The following is a 26,671-nucleotide window of genomic DNA, read 5'->3' as shown; positions in this document are numbered from 1 at the left end:
ACCTCACCACACGTCACTGGCTGCTGGCGGTAACCATCGGGAGACATGCACAGTACAGATCGGACTCATGCAAAGACTGAAAACGCCAGCTGATTGCGTGCTGCATCAACACTGCATGTACCTCTAAATCAGGCCCATAATGTCCAATTCTTATACTGAACAGCATTCCTGGTAGATTTTGCTTTTATTCAAACATGAGATAAACATGCACACTGCTTGTGACTAGTGCATGTGACTGTGCCCGATGCATTGCTACATCTTCTACAGTGTGAAAATAACTGTGCAATTACTAAGTATTTATTCCTTGACTTGCAGAACTGTAAAAGGTTTATATTGGGTTTTGTCTTTTAGTTTAATAATTATAGAATTTTGGGTTGTTTTTTTTTTTCAGATGTTGACAGAAGTATGGACTCTGTGAACTACCAGGAGCAACCACAACCAGCAGGTAACACAATCCCCATGTTTTTCATGATCCTAAATGTAAAATGAAGGTCTCTATTTTTATTTTGGTAATTATAGATTTGCAGGGCATTTAGTTTTTAGAAATACCAGCTCCACTGTTAGAAGTGGTTAGTTTTGGACCAATGCTGAAATTATATACAGTATAATTATAATATGTCTTATGCTGCAGATGTTGATTCTGATTGACTGATTGAGCATTGAACCCTCCAACTGATAGTACTATAATCATTAGCTTATTTCAAGTTGTGAGAGCCAAAAAAGAGAATAATAAAAAGCGCTGCTGATTGGAGACCCTGTAGCTTAATAATAATAAATACAATTTAATGTCACATACAAATGTACATATATATAAGCACACAAAATTACAAGACAATTTACATAAATGACAGTATATAAAATTGTTTTCTAAAATATCAGGTTAATATCTGAGCATATAGTTATAGAGCAGCCACAAGATATAGCAGGCCTCCAACACCTCCACATATGTTGCTGTATTGTGGAAGTGAATAATATACATATAAACAATACACATAAAACAGCTCAACAGACCACTGGGCGTTCCTCTGGCTTATGTCCCAGAAAAATAACACTTCAAGGTTCCAAGTGTATTTAAATCTATACCATTTTGTTGGGTCAAAGACCAATTGTATAGCAGTACTTTTATTTAAATCTATACCATTTTGTTGGGTCAAGGATCAATTGTATAGCAGTACTTTTATTTAAATCTATACCATTTTGTTGGGTCAAGGATCAATTGTATAGCAGTACTTTTATACCATTTTGTTGGGTCAAGGACCAATTGTATAGCAGTATTTTTATACCATTTTGTTGGGTCAAGCACCAATTGTATAGCAGTACTTTTATACCATTTTGTTGGGTCAAGGACCAATTGTATAGCAGTAATTTTGTACCATTTTGTTGGGTCAAGGACCAATTGTATAGCAGTACTTTTATACCATTTTGTTGGGTCAAAGACCAATTGTATAGCAGTACTTTTATTTAAATATATACCATTTTGTTGGGTCAAGGACCAATTGTATAGCAGTACTTTTATACCATTTTGTTGGGTCAAGGACCAATTGTATAGCAGTACTTTTGTACCATTTTGTTGGGTCAAGGACCAATTGTATAGCAGTACTTTTATACCATTTTGTTGGGTCAAAGACCAATTGTATAGCAGTAATTTTATTTAAATCTATACCATTTTGTTGGGTCAAGGACCAATTGTATAGCAGTACTTTTATACCATTTTGTTGGGTCAAGGACCAATTGTATAGCAGTACTTTTATACCATTTTGTTGGGTCAAGGAGCAATTGTATAGCAGTACTTTTGTACCATTTTGTTGGGTCAAGGACCAATTGTATAGCAGTACTTTTATACCATTTTATTGGGTCAAGGACCAGTTGTATACCAGTACTTTTATACCATTTTGTTGGGTCAAGGACCAATTGTATAGCAGTACTTTTGTACCATTTTGTTGGGTCAAGGACCAATTGTATAGCAGTACTTTTATGCCATTTTGTTGGGTCAAGGACCAATTGTATAGCAGTACTTTTATACCATTTTGTTGGGTCAAGGGCCAATTGTATAGCAGTACTTTTGTACCATTTTGTTGGGTCAAGGACCAATTGTATAGCAGTACTTTGGCAGGCTATTCACCATACTTATTTGACATCTCCATTTGGACTACTGCAGGAAAGAAGATTCTCATTTGATTTTTAATGGGGCAAACAACAGAAAGGTGTTTACATTTTATATTGAATTTTTAAGTTTTGCATTTATTAAATACTATAAGGACACTATTTTTTTGTGCATTACACTTCATTCCATTATTACATTGTGTACAAAAATGGTAATGCAATTTTATAATTTACTACTAACACTGTCAAGCCACATCTCTATGCTATCCTTAGTTATAAGTACGCCGAGTGACACCAAGAGGGGGGTGGGGCAGGTTTAAAGTACTAGCCTGTGAGTGCAGGAGAGACGTTACCATTCCCCCCATGCAGGGGCGTAGGGAGCAGTACCGTAGCTAGGGTAGTGCGGCCGGTGCCATTGCACAGGGCACCACAGGTCAGGGGGCGCTGTTTGGGCATGTCAAATTTCTGTTTATTATCATTCTTGCATGTAGCTTCCTCTTATTTCATCCCCAGCATCTCCTGGCCTCTCCTATATCTTCCCTGGCCCTTCCCCATGAAGCCATAGCCTTTTTTAGGGTGCATTATGTCCCTTTGAAAAATTAGGGGGGCGCCAATGCTCTTTCTAGCACAGGGCACCAAAAAGTCTAGTTACGGCTCTGGTAGGGAGGGCGGTTCCACTGGAGCTTGAGCTCCAGGTGCCTTACTTACCAGAGGGCACCCTGCAGTCGGACTCCAGAGTAGCTGTCAAGTAACTGACAGCCTGTGCCGGGTCCTCAGCAGCAACAGCAGCGTCCTGTCCTGCCTTCCTGCTCTAGTGAGAGGCTCCTGGTCACTAGAGGAGCTTGTGCTGAGTCCTGATTGGTGGAGCTCTGCACATGTTCATATGACCCCAGCAGGGGGAGGGGCTACAGCAGCATGTCGAGGAAGAAGCTGCGGGGTCCACATTAAGGTAAGAGAGGTCAGGTAATAGCCCAGTAGTTATGTCTATCACCCTCCCTGCCTGTATGTACTGTATGTGTGTACGTGTGACCCTTCCTGCCTGTATGTACTGTATGTGTGTCCATTCCTGCCTGTATGTATGTATGTATGTGTGTATGTACTGTATGTGTGATCCTTCCTGCCTGTATGTGTATGTATGTATGTGGGTGACCCTGCCTGTATATGTGTGTCTGTGTACTGTATGTATGAATGTGTGACCCTGCCTTCATGTGTATGTATGTATGTCTGTCTGTATGTATCTATCTATGTGACCCTGCCTGTTTGTGTGTGTCTATGTACTGTATGTATGAATGTGTGACCCTGCCTGCATGCGTAGGTATGTCTGTATGTATGTATGTATGTATGTGACCCTGCCTGCATGTGTATGTATGTCTGTGTGTGTGTATGAATGTATGTGAGCCTGCCTGCATGTGTATGTATGTATGTATGTATGTGACCCTGCCTGTATGTGTGCGTGTGTGTCTATGTATGTATGAATGTGTGACCCTGCCTGTATGTGTATGTATGTCTGTGTGTGTGTATGTGTGCATGAATGTATGTATGTATGTGACCCTGTCTGTATGTATGTGTGACCATTCCTGTATGTGTATATGTTTGTATGTATGTGTGACCCTGTATGTATGTGTGACCCTGAAATGCATGTATGTGTATATATGTAGTGGTTATATTATATAGCACACACTTTTTTGGGGGGGCGGGGGAGGCCGCGGTAGCACGCTCGTGCTCCGGGCTCCCTGGCCACATGCTACACCTCTGCCCCCATGGTGCCGTTATCATGTCCCCTTGAAACCATAGTGGAATGCTGCATGACCTGTGCCCTCTGCAGTACCCGGGGGCCCTGCTAATACCTCAAGTTACTTTGTCTACGCCTGATGTATACCTTATGCCGGTTTGCTGAACGCATCTTGAAATGTATCCAACATATACATGTAATTACATTATGTTTGCATGTTTGGCTTTTCCTACATACATTTGGAGAGCAAGGGCATCTACCTCTACATGAGCACATTTATCTATATTGAACATCTTTTCAAAATCTATAGCTATGTATCAAACACAGGACTTACATAGTTTTATGTAAATAGGGAAGGTGCTACTACTACATGAATGTAGGCAAGGCCTCAAGGTTTAGGGGTGCCCAAAACACTGAAAGAGTGTCATACGTCATTATTCAGTCTCTTTATTTTCCAATGGGCGACCCACACCGAGTGCCAGCTGCTGGCAAGGGTGGAGGGGGCTCAACATCTGGCATTACTGTTGGCTGTTTACCATTGAAGCTGCTAGCTGCTGCTCCTGCATTGCAGTGATGGGCTGTGAGTATGGTGCAGTGCTATGATGCTACTGCTTAACGCCACCTTCCCAGTGTGACAGGAACAGACGATGCCCCCTTTCCGGAAAAAATCTGGTGGTGGGGCAGTATCTTGGCAAACAGGGAGCCTGCCTATATTTTCCTATTGCAATCCATCCAACAAGGGTCATTTGTACAACATTAACTTCCAGTCAGAAACCGGATAAATGTCATGCAACTGTGGAAGCTTGAGACCTCCATTGACGTCATTATAAAAAGTTTGTTGTGGCAGTATTGTCATGCAAAGTACGACCTTGGTCCAATAGTAGAAATCTGTTAGGAGAAAGTCACTTGTTACATTGAAAACACCATGAAACCAACATCTGGAGGCTGTGTCACAGTAAGAGAAAGTATCCACGTAGCCCCACTCCCAATCAGTGGCAGCTCCAGAGGTGGGGCTGCAGCGTTGTCCAAAACTCAAATAGGGGAGCCACACCAACTGCCATATCAAACGCTGTCCAACACAGATGGCTGGGACTCACTGGCAGTTGGTGTGGCTCCCTTATTTTAATTTTGGACTGTGCTACAGCCCCACCTCTGGAGTTGCCACTGCTCCCAATGGTTGTACATCAGAAAAATTATCAGTGTGGGAAAGACACATTGGATTATTTCTATTGGTTTGCTTTCATTTCTTATTTCATTAAAGCTGACCATCTGGATGTTTACGCAACTTGTGTTTCCCTGCTGGATCTCACCTTATTTTATTTAGTAAAATGATTTCAGACTGTACTGCAGTTTCCTATCATACTGTACAGGCAGTGAGCGACTTTCTTTTTTCAGATCTCAGTGTCTGCTCTTCAAAGAGAGTGTCAGAGACAGACGTGCATGTTGGCGTATACCAGCACTGTGGGGCAGAGAATGGGTCTCAGTCAGAGGGCATGCAGCAGGTGGATCTACAAGAAGAGGATGGCAGTGGTAGGTGAACACATTTGTGTCTCAGTGTGTAACAGATTAAACTCTTGTACTGATTTGTTTAACTGGCATAAATCCTTGTGATATAGATTTATGAGTTTCTGCAGCATAGTAGACGCTTTAAGTAAAACTGCACCCAAATTATCTTTGTCTTAGGTCATATCTGTTGTGTTCTTATTGTATCCATTGTTATTGTAGATTAAGTTGTTGTGACAAATTATATGACATCATCACTTTAGCTGCTGTGTTAGACACGCTGATATAACTCATTTATTATAAAGGAAAGGTTCACTCTTGTAGTTTCTGTAAGGGCTTAATTTAGAATTGCATGTAAGTGCAAGTTGTGCAACATAAAGATGTGTCTTTGGAAATGTTACTGTATTTGATATGTACTTGCTATAGTAACAGTGGTACTGGGCGCATTAGCTATGTAAATGACTACATTTATGCAATATTACTATACACAATTATGAACATGTAAATGTTTTTCTATTTTTCTTCTGTTTACTTGACACATTGGACCTTATTCAGAGTTGGTCGCAAGCGCTGATGCGCTCGTAACCGACTCGATGGTTAGTCCTGTACACGTGCAGCAGCCACACTGCGCGTGCGCGAGCCCCGGAGCAACAGAGAAACTCTGACACTCCGGAGCTCGTTACCAAAGGGGCGGCTGTCGATGTTGATCGACAGCTCGCCCCGTTTGGTAGGCGGGCCGGGGGGGTAGTTTCCAAAACGGAGGCGTTCCTTAACCAACGCCTACCGTTTTGTGGGCGGAAGCACTGACTTCATCAGTGATGTCAGTGGGGAGCTTCCTGCTCCATCAGAGCAGAAAGCTCCCTGGGGCTTACGAGTGCCCAGACCCAACCTTAGGGTCTGGTCGTAAGCCCCGATGGTCGCGATGGTGATCACCATCGCAACCATCAACCTGGTCGGTCGTTAAGCTGTGGGTGGTAAGTAACGACCAGGAGGCCGCACTTCCAAATTGAAGCGGCTGCCCTCATTCAGAGAGAGCGATCGCTTCTTACAACCGTCTCTGAATGAGGGCCATTATTCTTCATCTATATGATTTGTTTGATGCTCTAATAAAAAGTGTCTTTAAAAATAAAAAAAAGATGTGTCACATCGCACACGTATACAACTTGTGTCCATATTTACAGTTCTGGAAGCCTTTGTGCTTGGAGATGTGAATCAGGGGCCTAATGTGCATGTTACTGTATTTTGAGATGTGAAATATGTTAGTTACAACATGTAAAGTTTCATATATCAGGCCCAAGACAGAGCTAAATACACTATGGGCTTGATTCAGAGGCGCTCGCAAAAAGCGAGCGCTCGCTCTGAATCAGGGCGGCCGCTTTTTTTTTGGGACCCGGCCTCCTGGCCGCTCGCTAAGCTGTGGGTGACCACCCACAGCTTTTGCGAGCAGCCAGGTGATGGCCGTGATGGTCGTGACCATCGGGCTTGTGACGGGACCCTTGCGGTAGGATCTTGTTCCTGCAAGCCCCAGTGAACTTCCTGCTCTAAACGTGGCTGCAGCCTGTGACAGGCGGCCAAGTAGGAGGGGGAGTGGAGTAAATGGGGGGACAAACAGATTTACCGCAGGTGTAATCAGTGCTGCGCATGTGCCGCTTTTGCGAATGTAAAGGTGCATGCGCAGCACTGATTACAGCTGCGGTAAGTTAGAGCAGTATATTTTTTCTGAAAAGCTGTCATGGCAAAAATGACAGCTTTTCGGAATAGATACTTATGGAGAGGAGGAATGATGAATTCCTCCGGTTATTAGGTAGAACTCCATGCGAGTTCTAAACCTAATTACCTCCATTTTTAGTGTTGATGAATAGGCCCCATAAGTGACACAAACAACACATGGTGATAGATGCATATCACCATTTCATTAATTTGTATTAAAATAATTATTTCACTATTATTCCAGAAGCAAGATACGAATTATCACAGTGACTTTATAAAGTTGATGCCAGCTTTGGGGTTTTTCATTTTCTTACATCATGGTATCAGAGTTGGGGGTAGGGGGGGTAAGGTGCACTCTTCCTGCTAATAGTGGTGATGGTGATGACTAGTGTGTGTTTGTGAGTGGTGTTAATTGGAATGTTTCTTCTGGTGGTGGTGTTTTGGGAGTGAGAAGGAGGGTGTGATTGGGTATGGAGTGTAGTTTGGAGTAATGTGAAAAAGGGGAATAAAATAGGATCAAAATGAGGCCAGTGAGACACAGTAATTTGGGGCAAAATCTTTTATTGAGTAGTCACAATGCTGCTCTGTTGAGATCCCGGGCAGGTGGGTGGGGTTCAGTGATGAGTGGTGATGAGACTGGAGAGGTAGGTGGACCCTTCCAGGGGGCTCCTTCCCGTGCGGTTCAGTGACCTTGCACGTCACCCCTGCTGGACCTATGGTCGACAGTCTAGGAAGTCTCGGGGGGTGGGGGGATGTGCAAAGTGGGTTGGAACACCTGTGCGGCGTCCCGCGTGTTGGTGTGAGTTTTGGCAGTACTTACCTACCGTTAGGTTTTTTGTTATGGTGATGTAGGTCGACATTGCAGCCGTTGCATGTAGGTTGGAAGCTGCAGGTTTGTTGGTGAGCTGGATCAGCGTGTTGCTGGTGTGCTGCAGGTGCACGGCTGTTCTGATTGGTCTGTGGAGGTCAGCGACCAGAGCGTGCAGCTGAAGTTGGCTCTTGGTCGTGCCGCTGGTGGTGCGGAGCCAGAGGTGTGTATGGGTGAGCCGCTGGGAGGCTGGGTTGCAGCGTGTGTGTTGGGACCACCCCTGGGGGGTGGCCTGCCCGGGATACTAATTCGAAAAAAGCCAGGGAGGAGGGGGGGATGTAGAAGGTGTGACCGGGATGGAGCTGGTCACTGGTGATGTTGGCTGTGCGGACTTACGGACGGTTGTGCGGGGTGCTGTTATCACTGACGGTCCCTCGTGGAAATGGGGATCGACGGTGGAGACAACCCTGGCCAGGAGTCAGTTGCTGAGCACGCCTGGGAGGGGGGGGGGGAGAGAGAGAGGCTGCTCCGGGGTGGAGCCGGTCACTGGAGGTGTGAGCGGTGCGGACCAGCGGGCGGGTGGGCTGAGAGCTTTCTGCACTGGCGGTCCCTGGTGGGGATGGGGATCTTTAGTGGAGGTCAGCCTGAATCGGTGTCAGGTTTGATGTGAGGGTCTCCAACGCATTTCGGCACAGGTGCCTTCTTCAAGGAGGTGTGAGAGGATCAGTGCTTCTGAGGTTCTTATGTAGTGCACTTCCGGGGGTGGGGGTGTGGTCAGGTGACTTATGGGGCCAATGGTGTGTTTGAAAGGCAATGCGGTGCAGGTGTGTGCAGGGACTTGCTGATTGGTGTTGCGGTGCAGGTGTGTGCAGGAACTAGCTGGAGTGATAAGTGTAATCATATTAGGCCAAAGGCCTGTAGATTTCAACAAGAACTTACCTATTTAACAAAACTAACAATGACATAGAAAAAATATTTATGCTTTTCTATGTTTAGAATATAACATTTAAAAAAAAAAATAACTATTTTTAGCAGACCACAAAATAAAGTCTGGGTTCTCATTTCTATTGTGCATGCATGAGCCAGATGGATCACACCTGGATTTTTCCTGAGAATGGCCCAGCTACGCAATTATATTACCCCATACCACTTTGGGCCAGTATTACCGATATTCAGATTGCGAATCAATATTTTATTGATTAAAAGGACTAGAAAATGAGCCTTAACATTGCACACTGATAAATAGACCTCCACAATTGTTTTCTTAATTAAGTACAGATTAAAATATTTTGTGTGATTTTGATCTGGTACTCACCAGTGTCTACATAAGTATCCAATGTTATATGCTGAAATTCTATTATGAAAAATGTAGAGTAACATACTCCATTTGCATGACTATTGATGGTTTCACTTCCAACTAGGCAGCAATGTCATAAGATAGCTACGTAGTACAACTATTGATGAGAAATACAGGAAATACACACCAGTGGTTTAATGCAAACTTCCCAATAAAGCATTTTGTGATTGTTTAATGATGTATAATGACTGATGCATTACGGCATTTTGTGCATAATATATATTAATGTACATTATTCAGTATTTATATTTAAAATATATAAACTACTACACTTAATGTCCTCTTACCTTTGTGAGTTATATAATTTAGATAAATAATGGCCAACCAAGCAGTACACTGAGAGTAAAAGATATAAAAATGACTGAAGGTGATATAAAAATGACATATTCTGCAGCTCTTCATTGTATGAACCTATAGAAAATGCTTTAAAATTTACCCCAGTTGTGAATGTTAGCTTCTTAGAGCTTTATTACTATTGTTTGAATTATAATAAGTCATTAAGGATAACATTGCGGTATTAGCTACAAGGCCACTAAACATATAACAGAAATTGCTCCTATGCAAACAAAAGACATCTAGTAACCTCGTCCCTCCCAGAAAACAAGGATGACATGCCCCCATTTCTGGGAACGCTGCCCAGGAACTCCCCCACTCTGCCTACCAAAACGCTGCAGCCTGTCAATCAGGCTGCAGCCGAGAGGCTCTGCGAGCGAACTCGCAGATGTAGGGCTGCACACGTGCAGTACACCTCCTGCGCATGCGCAATCCTCCCACCATTGGAAATGTACGCTAACCATCGGGTAAGCGTACATCTCTGAATCAGGCCCTGTATTAGGTAAATTGTCTTAGGCCCTGATTCAGAGGCGCTCACTATTTGCGAGCGCTAGCTCTGAATCAGGGCGCAACGTTTTTTTTTTTTACCCCGGCCTCCAGGCCACTCGCTAAGCTGTGGGTGACCACCCACAGCTTTAGCGGGCAGCCTGGCGATGGTCGCGATTATCGCGACCATCGGGCTTGCTACGAGACCCTTGTGGTAGGGTCTCGTCCAAAGACAAAGGTTCAAACTTGGGACCGAAACGTCGATTTAATGTGAAACCTGCTATGTCATAATTTAATAAAGGAGTTTTATTCAGAAGACTGGTGAGTGCACCCCATTTTTTCAAATGTTTGTCTTCTAAGGGTGGTTCTGTGACCCTCTTTTGGGTAAGCTACCCCAGCAAAATGTTTGTGAAGACGTGAGTGTGGACCTATCTGGAATTATATATTATATATATATATATATATATATATATATATATATAAATTATATGTAGCGTTTCATTTATACATAGGTGATATTATATTAAACATAATTGTCACTTATGAGGGCGGCATACAGTATTTAGAAAGTTGTAGTCAAGGTAACAGTGCTGCAGTCTGGTTGATTTATACAAAGATGGTTCAGGGGGGAATTAGAGACTATAACTATAACAATGAATGCACTGAAAAATATGAAGAGTAGAGTGTGTTAAAATAATTATTTTAAATTACTACCTGACCAGGAGAGTCTACTTTCCCCAAACCCTATTAGCGTAAATGATTAGCCTGTCCTGTTCTTGCAGCATCAGCTCTTCCTGCCACAAGCCACTCGCAGCACCTCATTCTTATCTACTGTCGGTGTGCCGCTCATTTTTCATACATTACCACCCACTCCCTGTAGGTTGCCACAAAAGCAGCCCCTATATTGGGTGTCCTAGATTAGACGTTTGGTCTACAGTGCCTGTAATGCCTAAGTTCTAACTACTAAAACCTTAAGTATATTGTTTTGCCACAAACCACACATAGAAGATTTCAGTTTGAATAATGTCATGGGCACTTGTGCAAAAACATAACCATGTCATACCCATGTTGCATAATTGAATCTTGACTACTTTTTTCTGCTTGCATTCAAAGCTATACATATATACTTGATGGGACACATGTTGATCCATCTAGCCACATTTTATACAATTAAATTAATTTACTGTATATCCACACTTAAAATAATGTAATTAAAGCAGGCTGTCAAAGCCACTATGAGGCATCGCCAATTAGTCACTTTAACCTGATTTGTGAGTTAATGTGGCCAGGCGCAAGGTTTTTGCTAATCAGTTAGATGCACAAATTGTTCTCACAACTCCCGACCAGGTGCAAAGTCTGGGAAAATCCCTGTTTTTAGGTACATCCCCAATATTTATTTGCAGTTTTTTAGGGTACAGGGGGGGGACACGATTAGTGGGATCACTCCCCCTCTCACCTGCACAGCCAGAGGATAGATTGCTGCTGCTGATTAGCGCCAGCAGCCTTTCTGCACCCCAGCGCACAGAAGCGTGTGCTGGGCTGGGGAGACATTGCCGCTGACAGGTAAGGGGGAGAGGAATACGCGGACCCGGGGCCTGATTCAGAGCCGCTCGTAAGCGGCCGCTCGTTCGCTCCGAGCGATGTTCGCACATCTGCGCATGCGTACGGGTTTTAGTACACATGCGCGAACCAGTCAGTGCGGTCGAAAATCGTGTGCTCGCAAAATAGCGAATGCCTGCTAATTTCAGTGACAGAGTGAGGCGTTTGTGGGTGGTAACAGGGGAAGGTGCTTGAAGACGGGGAGTGGAGATCAGAACGCAGGCTTCCCAAACGGTCAAAACGGGCGTTTTAAGGGTGTGCATAATTAACAAAGCAGCGTCATCGACCACGTCAGTTGGGTGTCTTTTAGCCAGAACTGCTCGCATGATTGCGGTAGGATAATGCAACCACAAGAATAGCGAGCAGTTCATACGCCTTTCGATGTACTCGATTAATCTAACAAATAGCGGAGATGATGTATGAGGCGAGCGGCCAGGGGGCGTTTTTTTCTAAATAACGACCGCATTTTTTGTACGCTCGTTCAGACATAGAGGCGTCAACAGACCGCAAAGAGCGAACGGTCAATTTAAATAGCCAGCCCCTTTTTCTGAACGAGCGAACGCAAATAGCGTCCGGCTCTGAATCAGGCCTATGGCCCCCTTCATCAAGCCCTGTCTCGGCTAGTTAGTATCCACTCCCCTCCCCCTCTTGGCACCAATGTACTTGAGGATTGTGGTTGACAACCTCTGTGTTAGAGGGAAAACTGAATAGTCATAATCTTGCGATTTTCAGCGATTGATAGTTGGCAGTACTATAAAGCAGGCCTAGACAACATGGGATGTTCAGGTGCTGCAAACTACAAGCCCCAGTATTCTCTTCTAGCTTAAAGCTGTCAGAGCATGCTGGGACTTGTTACAATGCACTATTGATCTAATACTAAAACTGTGCAGCGACCATTTTATTATAATGCAGTAGACAGCTTTATCTTGTTATGTTATAAAGTGAACATTATGACCTGACCTTTACAAATTGAAACATCTCCATTACTTGATGGTTTTAGCCACTTTTTTACGGTAAACATGTTACCAGAAATTCGGCTAGCGCTAAAGTAACTGTAGGTATTTTTTCCACAGTAAACCAAAGCTCCTGCTGCACCAAACCAATATGGAAGGGTTATGAGCAGGGCTGACTCACAGGCTGCAGCCCAGGCTCAGGATGTGGTAATTACCTTAGTGTGGCAGCTGTGAGTTCTCAGCAGACTGCTCATATATGAATTGTGTCCAAGGAGCGTCAGCCAGTTAAGGTGCTCGATGCTTGTGGGTTTTGCTAGTTGAAGTACCCTGGTTGGATTTAAATAGAATTCTGGTTTGCAAATGTTTTAGGGGTTTTACTGACAAGTTTTGTATTTTGTCCCCCGTGTGAACCGAGTTGGTAAACCAGTGTATATTTTTGGGACAGTTATATTATTTTTACATACACCATAAAGGAAAACTAAAGGTGCATAAACACGTAACGATTTTTTAACGATTTGTCGTTAACGACGTCGTTATCATTCAAAAATTTGTTCAGTTTCTGAGTTATGTAATATATACACTAGCTGAATTACCCATTGCCCGGGTTTAAATCTTCGAGTTATTAGGTTTTATTATGTGAAGTCATCCAAATCCATCTAGTGGAAGGTGGGAGGTCTGACCGGGACCTCAACCCCCTACAATGTCTTCTGGGATCCAATGTTACCACTCTGTGACGTTTTCATTCAAATCCATCCAGTGGAAGGCTCAGAACAGGCTCCCCTTGTCAAAGTTCTACCCAGCGTCGACCAAAGGGAGGTCCGACCCAGACCCTAGCCCCCTAAAACCTGGCCAGGATCCAACTGAACCACCTTGCGTTGGTTTCATCCCAATCGGTGCAGGGGTGTCCGAATGCACCCGACAGACAAACAGACCAATGAATTTTATATATAAGATACAGTTTATATCATACAAGCCAACTTTCTGGCTGCCCCTTCCGGAAGGGGGTAGCCAGGTCGGCACTGCAAGGGGCGTGGTGGCGGCAATGGTGGGCGGTGCGGGGGCATGGCAATGTAATCACATCATTGTGGCCCGCTATAGAATGCTGATTTCTAGCAGGGGCGGGGCTGCGATGGCGTGATTCAGCACAAATCTTATTATCAGACCCTTCCGGGCCACCCACTTTTGCCAGGTAATTGCAGGGGGAAGTGGTGGGAGGAGTGGCGGCCAGTCCACGAGGAGACTTGCCCTTTCTTGCAGGAGAGTCAGCAAATTATGATATAGATATATATAAATATATACAAAAATGACAATCAGGTGCTCCTTATATCTATTATACAGTAATAGAACATCCACACATCAATGTCCACAAATCAATGTCCAAACGTATTAATGCACTAGGTCTCAGATCTCTGAAACCGCTACTCCTCTCTTCAATCCTTAATATCCCTCAAGGAAAAAACTTTTTATCTGCAATGAAAAGAGAGGGCACTTCATAGTGCAAAAAGTTTATTTAAAAGTTGGGTGCACATACAACAATAATGCACGCATCTATAATAAAACTGTGTGGGCTTAATACCACATGGTTTGATATATACACATCCACCAGCAATCAGCTCCTACCGCAACCTCCAGCGAGTGCCGGGTGCCGTCGACGCCTGCTGGATGCAGGTCCCACCGGATCACTTCACCGCGTCTCGGAAGCAGGGAGCCGTGCTTAGAAGGTACACAGATCATCACAGAGCTCCTCTCTAACGCGTTTCGTCACAGACTTTGTCAGAGGGATGGGCTCTGTGAGGTACAACAACCCTTTTAAGCCGTAAAATAGCCTCATCAGGAAAATTAATTCCTCTCATGTGAGCGTTCTATTCCTCTCATGCTCACACACCGTAATCTCATTAGTCTCTACCACGGGTGCAGCACATTCATTTTAACCATTTACTAAATGGATGTTATTCACATAAAACATAAAATCATAAAATCTTATACCTATAAGATCCCAATATATAGAGACCAAATTACATACTAATTGTAATAAATAGAATAAACTGAAATATCCGCAGGACATATCCTCGGGTTCACATTTACATATCTACAGATACATATCATATCTTTTTCTCTGAAATTCGTTTAAGCCTGGTGACGATCCAATATGTCTCCCCTTCTGAAACGGGAGTCATATTGGATCGTCACCCTGGGAACTCTAGTGCCCAAAGGACTGAATGAAGGAGTGGAAATTACTCAGTTTCTAAGTTGAAACAATGTGGGCAATGAGCGTGATTAGGATACAGTGTTGCACTAGTGTGGTGATACACATGTCCTTAGTACTAGATTTAGAACTATGAATGACACTAAATTATAAGGAGTGTTTAAATTTCAATGAGTGTTGATACACAGTAACCGAATTGTTTAATCCTATGTCACCACTCGATGTATTTCTCCTTTTAATTCTTTAATTCTTTATATCATCACTTCCCCAATATGTTTTCATAGTCTTTTCAATTTAGTCTAGTCGCTGATACTTGTTTGGGTAATCTTCATTGTTTTATGTATTGTTGTATGCTCTGATATTGATGTGCCGTTATTTCTAAAACTGAGGCTTAAACGAATTTCAGAGAAAAAGATATGATATGTATCTGTAGATATGTAAATGTGAACCCGAGGATATGTCCTGCGGATATTTCAGTATATTCTATTTATTACAATTAGTATGTAAATTGGTCTCTATATATTGGGATTTTATAGGTATAAGATTGTAAGATTTTATGTTTTATGTGAATATCATCCATTTAGTAAATGGTTAAAATGAATGTGCTGCACTCGTGGTAGAGACTAATGAGATTACGGTGTGTGAGCATGAGAGGAACAGAACGCTCACATGAGAGGAATTAATTTTCCTGATGAGGCTGTTTTAAGACTTAAAAGGGTTGTTGTACCTCACAGAGCCCATCCCTCTGACAAAGTCTGTGACGATATGTGTACCTTCCTAGCACGGCTCCCTGCTTCTGAGACGCGGTGAAGTGATCCGGTGGGACCTGCATCCAGCAGGCGTCGACGGCACCCGGCACTCGCTGGAGGTTGCGGTAGGAGCTGATTGCTGGTGGATGTGTATATATCAAACCATGTGGTATTAAGCCCACACAGTTTTATAATAGGTACGGGCACTATTGCTGTATGTGCACCCAACTTTTAAATAAACTTTTTGCACTATGAAGCGCCCTCTCTTTTCATTGCAGATATATAAATATATATATTTATATATATATATATATGTTACAGAGATGTAAATATTAACAAATGCAGTATTCACAACATGTACTACGTCATGTAATGGAAAATTGTAAAATATGCCGTACTTTAATACAATCTATAGACACACAAGATTAAATTGGCGCCAAATGTTGTTGACCAAACGGGCCCCAGATTACAAAGGTTCTACCTTTTAATGGGACACTTTACAATTGACAAATTATTAATGGAAATCTATTTTCTTTCATAAACTCTGTTTGCATTGTGTATACTCATATAAAACTTTTAATAATAAATTACAGATATGCTCAATAATTTCAATTACTGATGAATCTTTGTACTTCTCATTTACAGAGGATATTGTGAATATAAAAAATGAATCTGCAGAGTTGGCAGCCACTAAGCACCCAGAAGGGATTGACTTGTCATATGAATATGGTGTAGATTGTGCAGCCTACAACAGCGTCCATCAAGAAAGCCATTCATCATATGATCCGACCAGACCCAGTTTGGGAAAACTGTATTGTGACATCTGTGGACTCTCCTGCAACAGCCTCAATGTTTTACTAGTACACAAGAGAAGCCATACAGGTAGGTGTCATTTTTACAGAACTTTGCTGAACTACAACATCCTGTACAATGTCTTGTGATGGTCTTTCCATTTCTTTCTACATTCATAGGCCCCATTAGATCTTTCATTCTAAGTATGTGTTATCACATCTTTAAAGCTATGACTTCAACCATGTTACAGTGCCTCTATAATTGCAAGGGATAATAGGTTCAGTGTGATAACAGCTACCTTGCTATATGCTTTATCATGTATGCCTCAATTAGTATTATCACTTATTTAAAAGGCACCACAATGGATCAGCAGTGCCCTATAAGGAGCATACAGCAAAACAGTACATTAAATTACAATACAGAACATTACACAATAACATACAGCTATGAATAGCAGAACAGATATCAGCAAGGTACAAATTGGGACAGAGAATCTCACTTGAAGAGACAAGAATTAGAAGTATGTGGACAGAAAAGTGAGCAAATCAGAGTGAATTGAGCCTGTACACAGGGACATGGTAGAAGTAAAGTGGAACAGAGCTACTAAACGGGGATTAGGAGACAAGGGACATATGGTGACCAGGACCCAGAGAGGAAGTGCAGGATAAAGATCTGCTGGTGACATGGCTAACTAAGGAAGTAGGAGTAGTACACACAGGAAGAGGGCCCTGCTCATGAATGAGTGTCCAAAAGAGAGGGTGATACTGGATGAGAGAGTGGATGTGTGACGGGAGAAAATGTGTTAGGAGGAGGGAAGGTAGGTTTTTAGAAAAATGTGAGTTTGGGTGAAGCGGTGAACATTGGTGGATAGTTTGAGATCCAGAGGTGGTTAGCAGCACAGGAGAAGTCTTAAAGGCGAGAATGTGCAGAGCAGCAGACAAGCCAGTCTGTAATCTAATGGTTGAGTGTGACAGTGGGGCCGAAAGTGACATATGAGAATGTACAACTCATTTTACCTTTGTATGGATGGGGTCTGGAAGCCGCCCCCCCCGAGCTCACATCTGTCTGTGAAAAATAGGAGGATGGAGTCACAAGGGGCTTGGGGATACAAACACTGGAGCACTGTGATGAATCCCAGTTTTTAGCAAAAAAAGATGGCAGTTGATGTCTAATAGTGCAAGTGTGTTTTTATAATATGAATTGTATTGTTAATTTTTCTTAAATTAAAAAACTATTTGAATGCCACCGTAAATTTCAACATGGTTGAGAATAAGGGGAATCTCTTATGGCAATTATGTGACCAGAGCTTTTTCAACAAGACAATGCTCTGCACTATAAGGCCAGGAAACTCATAGTACATTATAGTAAATTCACCTAAATCATTGGCCTGCCCAATTACTAGTTATTGGGAATATTTAGGTTTAGATGGAACAAGCTACTTGAAGTAATGATTGACAGTACCTCCAGACAATGTGTAAAGACTATGGGAAGGATTAGAGTCACCCTAGGCCAGCATTCCTGATCCATATTTTCTACACCTTGCTGAGGCTGTGCCCAAACAAATTCAAGCCCCTAAAGGCAATTGGGAAAGTAACTCATTATTATATGATTAAGTGGCCACTTATTGTATTTGCAATGTGGACCTTTGGGTGGTATGTTGCATATGACCTGATCATGATACCACATGATCCGGTGCGGTTATTGTAATACCCTGCTTTCCATGAGAGACTGGCTCTAGACTTCAAAGGCCATCATTATCTTATTTCAGGGGAACGTCCTTTCCAGTGCAATCAATGTGGCGCTTCATTTACCCAGAAGGGGAACTTGCTCCGACATGGCAAGCTGCATACTGGAGAGAAACCATTCAAATGTCACATGTGCAGCTATGCCTGCCAAAGGAGAGATGCCTTGTCTGGGCACCTCCGCACGCACTCTGGTGAGCAAACCTTCACTATCCTTTACATCTCTCTATAACATTTTAAAGAACATGGAAAGAAAACGTTATCATACGTGACTGAGCTTGTCATTATTTCAGTAAACGTTATACAGGGGAAGGAGGGGAAAGCTGGGTAATGGGAAAGAAACAATAGCACAGGAGAATCCACTGAAATAATTAGATGTTGCAGTTACTAGAGAAGAGGTGCACCCTCAGAGTATGAATAACATGTAAAAAAGAAGAGGGAAAAGGACTCCTGTAGCGGGGCACACTCCAGTAGAATATAGGGGTCACATAAAATATACCTTTTATTTAAATTATTAAAATATTACTGCCAGGCAAGAAAAAAACAAAGGGAGGTGAAACGCGCGTCGGCCTCACAGCTGTAGGGGACCCAATGCGCACTGGAGTATCCCCACACCACGTTCCTGCCTTGGGAGAATAAGAGACAGGTATCTTTGCCTTTCTCTACCCTCTTTGCTCTCTCATTAGTTGTCACTAACCAGACTCCTTGCGCTGCCATTGGGCAACAGGGACTCTGGGTTAGGAGGACACTAACAGCAGAGGCAATCTGTACTATTTCGTAGTTGCCATATGTCAGTGACACTCATTCCTCGTCTGATACTTGTATGACGAGGAAAAGCAGCATCTGACTTATAAGTGCAACCATCTCTTATTGTTCAATACTATCCAGTCAGAACTTCTCTACCCCCTTTCTCCCAGGCAGAAGGGAGGGACGCCTCCAATTACTGAGCAATTGTGCATTATATTGTATATCATAACGTGGTGATCAGCCTTTTAATCACGTTTTATATTTTCTTTATGTTTCACTTATCTCGCCTCACTCTAACACGTGAAGATTTACTTCACATATGCACTCTTGTACCCAATTGATATGTTTTGTTTGCATACAAGGTATGTCTCCTCTATTATATTGATTTTACATCGATTTAACCCTATATTACTAGGAGGGATTTATCTCAAACATTATTTGTGTTGACTATTATCACAATTATATACTGTATATCATACCCAGAGATTACTTATATTACCTGAGGTATAGGTGACGTCCAGTTGTGAACTACATATCTTATTTTTGTATTTTACTGTTTTTTCTTTGCACTATTTCATTATGTATGTGTGTTTTTTTCTTGCCTGGCAGTAATATTTTAATAATTTAAATAAAAGGTATATTTTATGTGACCCCTATATTCTACTGGAGTGTGCCCCGCTACAGGAGTCCTTTTCCCTCTTCTTTTTTACACATTATTTCAGTAATACAGACAGTTATAAGCTGTTGCAGTGCAGAGCTACAGACTCAAGTTATTCTTTTGTTGCCCTCAGTGGAGAAACCGTTCAAGTGTGAGTTCTGTGGACGTAGCTACAAGCAGCGAAGCTCTTTGGAGGAACACAAGGAGAGGTGTCGTGTTTATTTGCAAAACATTAGTGAGTCTGGTGGGTTTATTTTTTGTGTCATTAACACAGATACTATGGTCCCTAGGTAGACACACATTATAATAACTCTTTTACTGTATATTTTTCTGCACTATTTCTCGTCTGGTTTGTCTTAGTTTCTGTAGTGTCATCCTCAAAGCTTTTTGTTTCTGTGTGTGGGCAGACTAACTAGGGATAGGACAGAATGTATGATGGCATGCAGTATAAATAATAATGCATTTCACTGTAAAAGAAAAAAAAATCAGTTTACAGCCAATGTTATTCAGAGATTATACGGCAGATATACTGTCTTGAAAACAGTAAAATGTTAAACATTTTATGTAATATTTCTAGAAGACTTGTCTCAGTCTTTCATAATCATCTTGTGCACAAGACAGAATTTTTGCATACAACCACCTTCCACCCCCTTTGCTCCACTCTCCTTCCTCCATTGACCACAAATGTGAAGGGACAGGAAGCAATGCCTGCTATTAGACAGCGAGGATACCCGTGTGCTCGCCTTGAATTGAGAGAGAAGACAAAACCTCAAACCAGCACAGTGGAAACACTGACAAGAGACAGAAAATGGTCAGACACAAGGCAGTTTCAGGTGGCCTATGCACTATTAGAGGTTATAGGCCGATGTTTGCTCAGTATATGTTTAGTAGTCTATAACCACCTAACATTTTTATTTTATCCATCATTTGTCACATTATGTTCCATCTTTTGATTGGTCTGTATGAACATCTGCATGGTCTTGTCTTTTGTTAGCTTGCAAATCTATTTAATATCTAATCATCTTTTGCCCTATATTGTTTTTGTATAACTGTTTTACTGGTTTGCCAACAACTTCAAATGCACATCTAATGTTCGCAGTTTATCAATGTATCACTGTTTTGCTTTTTATGTGGTCAACTGAAAACATTTAAGAACATTGCATAAATAGACATCTTAATTTTAAAAAGTGTAAAGTAAAATTTGTATATAATACGGTCTGACAAGAGGGGAAAAGACAGATGCAAATTCAAAAGTGTTGTACCTCCTTCCTTACAGCCTAATTGTCATTGGCTCTTGGACATGTAGATACAGTGATGCTGATTATATGGGCTATAATGCTATTTTTTGTTTCTGTGTCAATAAATCTGACATTTGCATCTGCCTGAGCTGTGTTACTTTGACCACAAGAAAACCTATAGAATGCTGGCAAAAATAGACCACATGAAATTTATTGTGGGGAGATTAATATACTGCATGCTAAAAGGTGCCTTTCTCCTTCACTTATTATTACTCTCTTTCCACCTCCCCGCTGCAGCTGTCGACGAGCCCAAGCAGATGAAGCCAGAAATGAGAAGTGACCGGGCTCTGGTCCTGGATCGTTTAGCCAGCAATGTGGCAAAAAGGAAAAGCTCCATGCCACAAAAGTTTATTGGTAAGAGATTGCATTTGGGAGCAAGCAGTAACCGACTTGTGGCGCCTTGTTGCTGTGGATCGTCACTGACCTTTTTATATGTGGCTGTATACCTATGTTGCCTTGCCTTTGCTGTCATTACCCTGGTTTCCCCCACACACCCTCTTCTCCCTCATTGTTAAGGGTTCCTGGGTTTCACAACCTGTTTCCAGCTCTGTAAAATAACAATGCAATGCAGACAGGGCCTGTTTAGCTTGGGTTTGAAGGGGAAGACTGTATAATTGTTGAAGCATGAACTGTGAAAGGGGAAGGATTTACCAGACCAGGACAACGGCACCTGTTGCTGTCAGGTGCTTGCAGAAAGTCCAGGTCAAGTCAGAGCACTGGTATGCAAACGTCTGCAAATAAATACACCAGAAGAATCACAAGATTAGTGAAATGGTACCAACCAAGTGATGTAAACTTTTAATTTGTTAATCACTCATTGATCCTGCCAAGAGGAAGAGTGTGTCTGTGTTTCTTTTTAAATTATAGCAGTTTTATACAGAGATCTTCCAACTGCATCCTACTGATGTTTTAATCAATACTGCGAGGTTGGACATTACATGGCCTTCTGCCAGTATATTACTGATCTAGAAATAGACAAGATAGATAGCTAGTGCTAGCAGGAAAAGGAGTGGTGTACATTATTTATATTGGCCACTGCAGATAGAGGATGTTGATGTGTATCTCAATATGTGGTAAATGTTTTCATTTTAAATCCAAAGACATTGCTTACTTTAGCTCTGATTTTACATGATAGCACCCACCATGTTTGTCATTGTCATTGCATATCAGTATGTAATGCCATTGATTTCATTACTTATTAGGGTGTAGGGCCATTTAGTGGACAGAATGTCTGCTGTATGTGTTGCTGGTTTTTTTAAAATAATATTCTAAAACCTAGAGGACAAGTCCAACCATATTGCTTTATGTTTAAAATCTGATAGGTGGATGGGAGTGGCCTGTCTCAAGGAATGCACAATTACACTGGCTAGCTGCAGGTAAATACCCAGTGCAGAGGCCAATTCCCAGAGAGGCCCTTATACCAGTGGCGTGCAGTGAGGTCAATGGCTGGGGAGGCACTGGCTGATTAACACCCCCCAGCCCCCCACCCCCTTTAAAAAAGAAAAAGAAAAAACACTGTAGGCTCATATTTAACAGTAATCAGCACCAGACAGAACCAGCCAGGGGGATAATGCCATAGCAGGAGGTATACACAGTGTGGAGTCCCCCTGCTATCACATTAACCATCCCTAAACTAGTCAGCCCGGTGCTGGAATTCCTCGGAAAGTGAGGATCCCCAAAAAAATAGCCCTGTGCTATGCCCCACTCCCTTGGTGGCAGTGGGTGCGGGGTTCATGGTATGATAATATTGTTCTTTACAGGTGGCCTACAGGTCCCAGCAAGCCTACCCCAGCATGCCGGCACTTGGAGAACCACAAGTGCCTACATGCCCGGACATTAAGGGCCCACTGGCACCTGTAGTCCTCCTGTAAAGAAAATATTTAAATAAAGGACTGTTGATTTTCTAATAAAAGTCTATTGTAGGCGTCTTCATCTGGGGGGTGGCCAGGGGCTGGCTGGCACCTTTTAGCCTGGGGGGCAAATGCATGCAGGCAGCCCTAGCAGAGGAGTAGCGTGTAGCCAGGGTGCCCGAAGAACGTTCCTGCTACAGCGCTTCCCCCCTCAAGTGTTCCAGGGAGGAGGCGGCCCCCTGTCATAGTGCCCATATGCAGTGCCCCCCTGTGCCCCAGGAGAGGACCCCCTTATGCAGGCCTCCAGTAGTGCCCCCAGTAGTGATCCCCCTATGCAGTGCCCCCAGTAGTGTTCCCCTCTGTGCAGTGCCCCTTGTGCCCCGAGTAGTGCAGTGCCCCTTGTGCCCCGAGTAGTAAGCCCCTTATATAGTGGCCCCAGTAGTGGTCCCCCCTGTGCAGTGCCCCTTTTGCCCCCGTATTAAGCCCCTTATATAGTGCCCACAATAGTGGTACCCCCTATGCAGTGCCCCTTATATAGTTCCCCCAGTAGCAGTCCTCCCCCCATGCAGTGCCCCCAATAGTGGTAACCCTTATGCAGTGCCCCTTAAATAGTGGCCCTAGTTGTAGTCTCCCCCCTATGCAGTACCCACAGTATTGCCCTTTATATAGAGCCCCCAGCAGTGGTCCCTCGATGCAGTGCCCCCAGTGGTAGTCCCCTCCCCCCTATGCAGTGCCCCTAGTAGTAGTCCCCTCCCCTTGTAGTGCCACTAGTAGTAGTCCCCCCTTGTAGGGCCCCCAGTAGTAGTACCCACCCCTTGGAAGTGAGCCCTGTAGTAGTAGTCCCCATTAGTAGTAGTTCCCCCCTTGTAGTGCCCCTAGTAGTAGTCCCCCCCTTGTAGTGCCCCCAGTAGTAGTAGTCCCCCCCTTGTAGTGCCCCCAGTAGTAGTAGTCCCCCCTTGTAGTACCCCCAGTAGTAGTCCCCCCCTTGTAGTACCCCCAGTAGTAGTAGTCCCCCCTTTTAGTGCCCCCAGCAGTACTAGTCGACAGTAGTAGTAGTCCCACCCCCCTTGTAGTGCCCCCAGTAGTAGTAGTCCCCCCCTTGTAGTGCCCCCAGTAGTGGTCTCCACCTTGTAGTGCAAGCCCCCCCCCCAGTAGACACACGTATTAAAAAAGATAAAAAAAAACACTTACCTGAATCCCCGCTCCCCCGCTGCCGCCACCCGCTCCTCCGTCTGTCCTCCCGGGCCGGGTCGCTCTGCATTATGGGAAAGACGTCATTTGACGTCATGACGCCTCTCCCATTACCCACTGTGGGAGCCGGAAGATGGAGCGGCTCCTGCAGTGGACGCAGCAGCAGCTAATGAGAGTCTGACAGACTCTCATTGGCTGCTGATCAAAACAAACACACAGCTGCCGGAGCCGGCGACTGTGTGTTAGTCAGTGTAGCGCTGACCGAACTCCGTCCGGTCAGTGCTACACACGCGGAGCAGCCTGTGTCACAGAGACACAGACTGCCCGCGGCCCGCATGGTGCTGCGGCCCGGGGGCCACATGGCACCCTGGCCTAGCCCGTCACTGGGGGTGGCGGCCTTTAAGCTCTTTTGCATTGCTGCTGCCTCCCCATGGCTTCTGGCGTCTTCTATCTTCGGGAGCTCTTGCACACTCCTTCGCTGCAGGCGGACTGCCAGCCGTTGCCTCATGCTGGCTTATATAAGCCAACCAGAGGGGACGGGGCGAAGAAGTGGCGAGCTGTGATTGGACAAGTAATGCATGCAGCAGGCGTGATGCCTCCTGCTGCATTACCATAATTGCAAGGACGGAATTGCAAAGCTGCTTGCGTGCAGCTTTGCAATTCTGTCCTAAGCTGAATCAGGCCCATGGTGTGATACCACAGGTTATGATAGTAAGCTGTACAGTATTATTCTTAGAGAAGCACTTATCCAGTTCATCTCTTGGTAAATGTATAGGAAATTAAGGCAATACATCTGATCTGGGACTTCATTGTTGTCAACTGTCAATAATTTAAAGACAGAGCCAGGTTTTAGCGATTTGCCCTTATTTTTCAGTATTGACTGTTAACGGAAAAAACTATTTGTATCCGCCTTGTAAATGCAATTCTGTGCTCTATCATTTTGTAAATTGGGAGACATCTTGCGTGTGACCTGTTTGATGACAGGCTCAGTTGCAGAGTTTATCTAGAACAGTTGCTGCTATTATCAGTATGATGCAAGATGATGCTTTTGACTTTTGATACAGTACACTAATTTTATAACCACAGCCTCATTTACCATCAGGTACTGCACAAAGGAACAATACATTGTATTCTTCACATTATATTGCATCTTCTTTATATTGCTGCGGTCACAATTATGCCAGTTTTGCCTTGTGTCTTAAAATGACATTAACACAATGTAACAAACAGGTAGAATTAAATGGGCTCCTTCTTTTATTGCAGTTTATGTTTTTTTTTTTTCTTCTAAAATGAAAGTAAACCATATTGGAAAGTGTCACAAATACCCAATAAACTATTCATGGGAAAGAAGAAAATTCAGACTTACATTTAATGTCACCTCTGTAATAAAATGATTAACCACATTTTATTTTAGGGGTCCACTGCATAATCTGCTTTTGATCTGACAGGCTCCTAGGTGTGAGGTTTGTGAAATGAATCTTTCTGTTTAACTTTCACATTTACAGAGCAGGAAAATCTACAGCAGGGGAAAATGCAAGTGTAATGTTTTTATAGTGAGGGTATTATGCAAAGAGACTGTTAATGCAGTTTGCGTTACATCAGTCATGTCATGAATTCTGAAACTATGCCTACTGTATATAGGAGTTCTGCCTATTGAGCTTTTTCTGACCTGTAAGAACATGTTTTTCCTTGAAGGATAATTTATATTTTGCCTACTTTTGAAAATTATTTTCAAGGGAGACATTTCATGCTGCCTGTGGGAACCTCTCTCTCTCTCTCTCTCTCACTTTCGTCGGTGAGATCCGGCACTCGATAATGGTTAGCCCCGTTGTCCACTCCAAAAGCAGGCTCTGCCTTTATCATCCATAGAAACATAGTAGATGGCACTAAATAAGTATTGATCACATCAACATTTTTCTCGGTAAAGGCTTGTACAAATGTTGTGCAGCAAACTTTAAACGAACTTCAAGATGCTTTTTCTTCAGCAATGGAGTCTTGCATGGTGAGCGTGCATACAGCCCATGGCGGTTGAGTGCATTACTTATTGTTTCTTTGAAATAATTGTACCTGGTCCTTGGCTCTTGTACAACTCTTCTGATAATTCTTTTCACTCCTCTTATGGTGAAATGATGTTCTTTACACTTCCGAATTACAGCCCCAACAGTGATCACTGGAACATTCAGAAATTTAGAAATCCTTCTGTAACCAATGCCATCAGTATGTTTTGCGACAATAAGGTTGCGAAGGTCTTGAGAGAGCTCTTTGCTTTTACCCATCATGAGATGTTTCCTGTGTGACAGTAATGAGACACCTTTTTATAGGCTATCAGTTGGGACTGAACCAGCTTATATTAATGTGCACTGACAAGTGGCAGGATTGCTTTCTAATTACTGATAGATTTCAGCTGGTGTCTTGACTTTCCATGCCTTTTGCACCTCCCTTTCTTCATGTGTTTAATACTTTTTGTGTCATTTCACATTATTACACATAACTAAATTTATGGACATCTATGGTTTGATTTCTTTGCATGTGTGGATTGCATGGGTTGTTGCTGACATTTGGTGAAAATTTCATTACAATAGCCACATTACAAACATATTTACTGAGATAAATGTTGATGTAAATGTTGATGTGTTCAATACTTATTTTACCCGTTGTGTGTATATATAGATAGATAGATAAATATATATATATATATATATATATATTATGGTAAGGCATGTGTCTACTGAAAGTCAATTAGAGAGCATGAGGGAGGCTCTGCCCCCTCCCTCCCCTCCCTGGCTTGCCTCACTTGCAGACGGTGAAAGTTGCAGACATCTTCCCACCGATCCACCTATAGTATGCCTTAGCC

General features: G+C 43.0%; 1 protein-coding gene across 3 annotated transcripts in view; it reads left to right on the top strand.

Moving 5' to 3' along the window:
* Positions 1–394: 394 nt before the first annotated feature.
* Positions 395–26,671, top strand: part of IKZF3 (IKAROS family zinc finger 3) — a 44,740-nt gene continuing 18,463 nt past the window's right edge. Inside the window, exons 1-6 of one of the 3 annotated variants that reach the window (XM_088474727.1) lie at positions 395–445; positions 5,231–5,365; positions 16,185–16,421; positions 18,100–18,267; positions 19,612–19,713; positions 21,014–21,130. In XM_088474727.1, the coding sequence (XP_088330853.1) occupies positions 406–445; positions 5,231–5,365; positions 16,185–16,421; positions 18,100–18,267; positions 19,612–19,713; positions 21,014–21,130 (799 nt within the window). In that variant the 5' untranslated portion in view covers positions 395–405. Of the gene's footprint in view, positions 446–5,230; positions 5,366–16,184; positions 16,422–18,099; positions 18,268–19,611; positions 19,723–21,013; positions 21,131–26,671 lie in introns of those variants that run through there. The other 2 variants (XM_088474726.1, XM_088474728.1) reach the window with 2 other exon arrangements.

The sequence above is a fragment of the Taudactylus pleione genome, unplaced genomic scaffold, assembly GCF_031769625.1.
Source record: "Taudactylus pleione unplaced genomic scaffold, aTauple2 ptg000155l, whole genome shotgun sequence".
Classification (NCBI taxonomy): Eukaryota; Metazoa; Chordata; class Amphibia; order Anura; family Myobatrachidae; genus Taudactylus; species Taudactylus pleione.
This window is presented reverse-complemented; position numbering and strand designations above follow the sequence as displayed.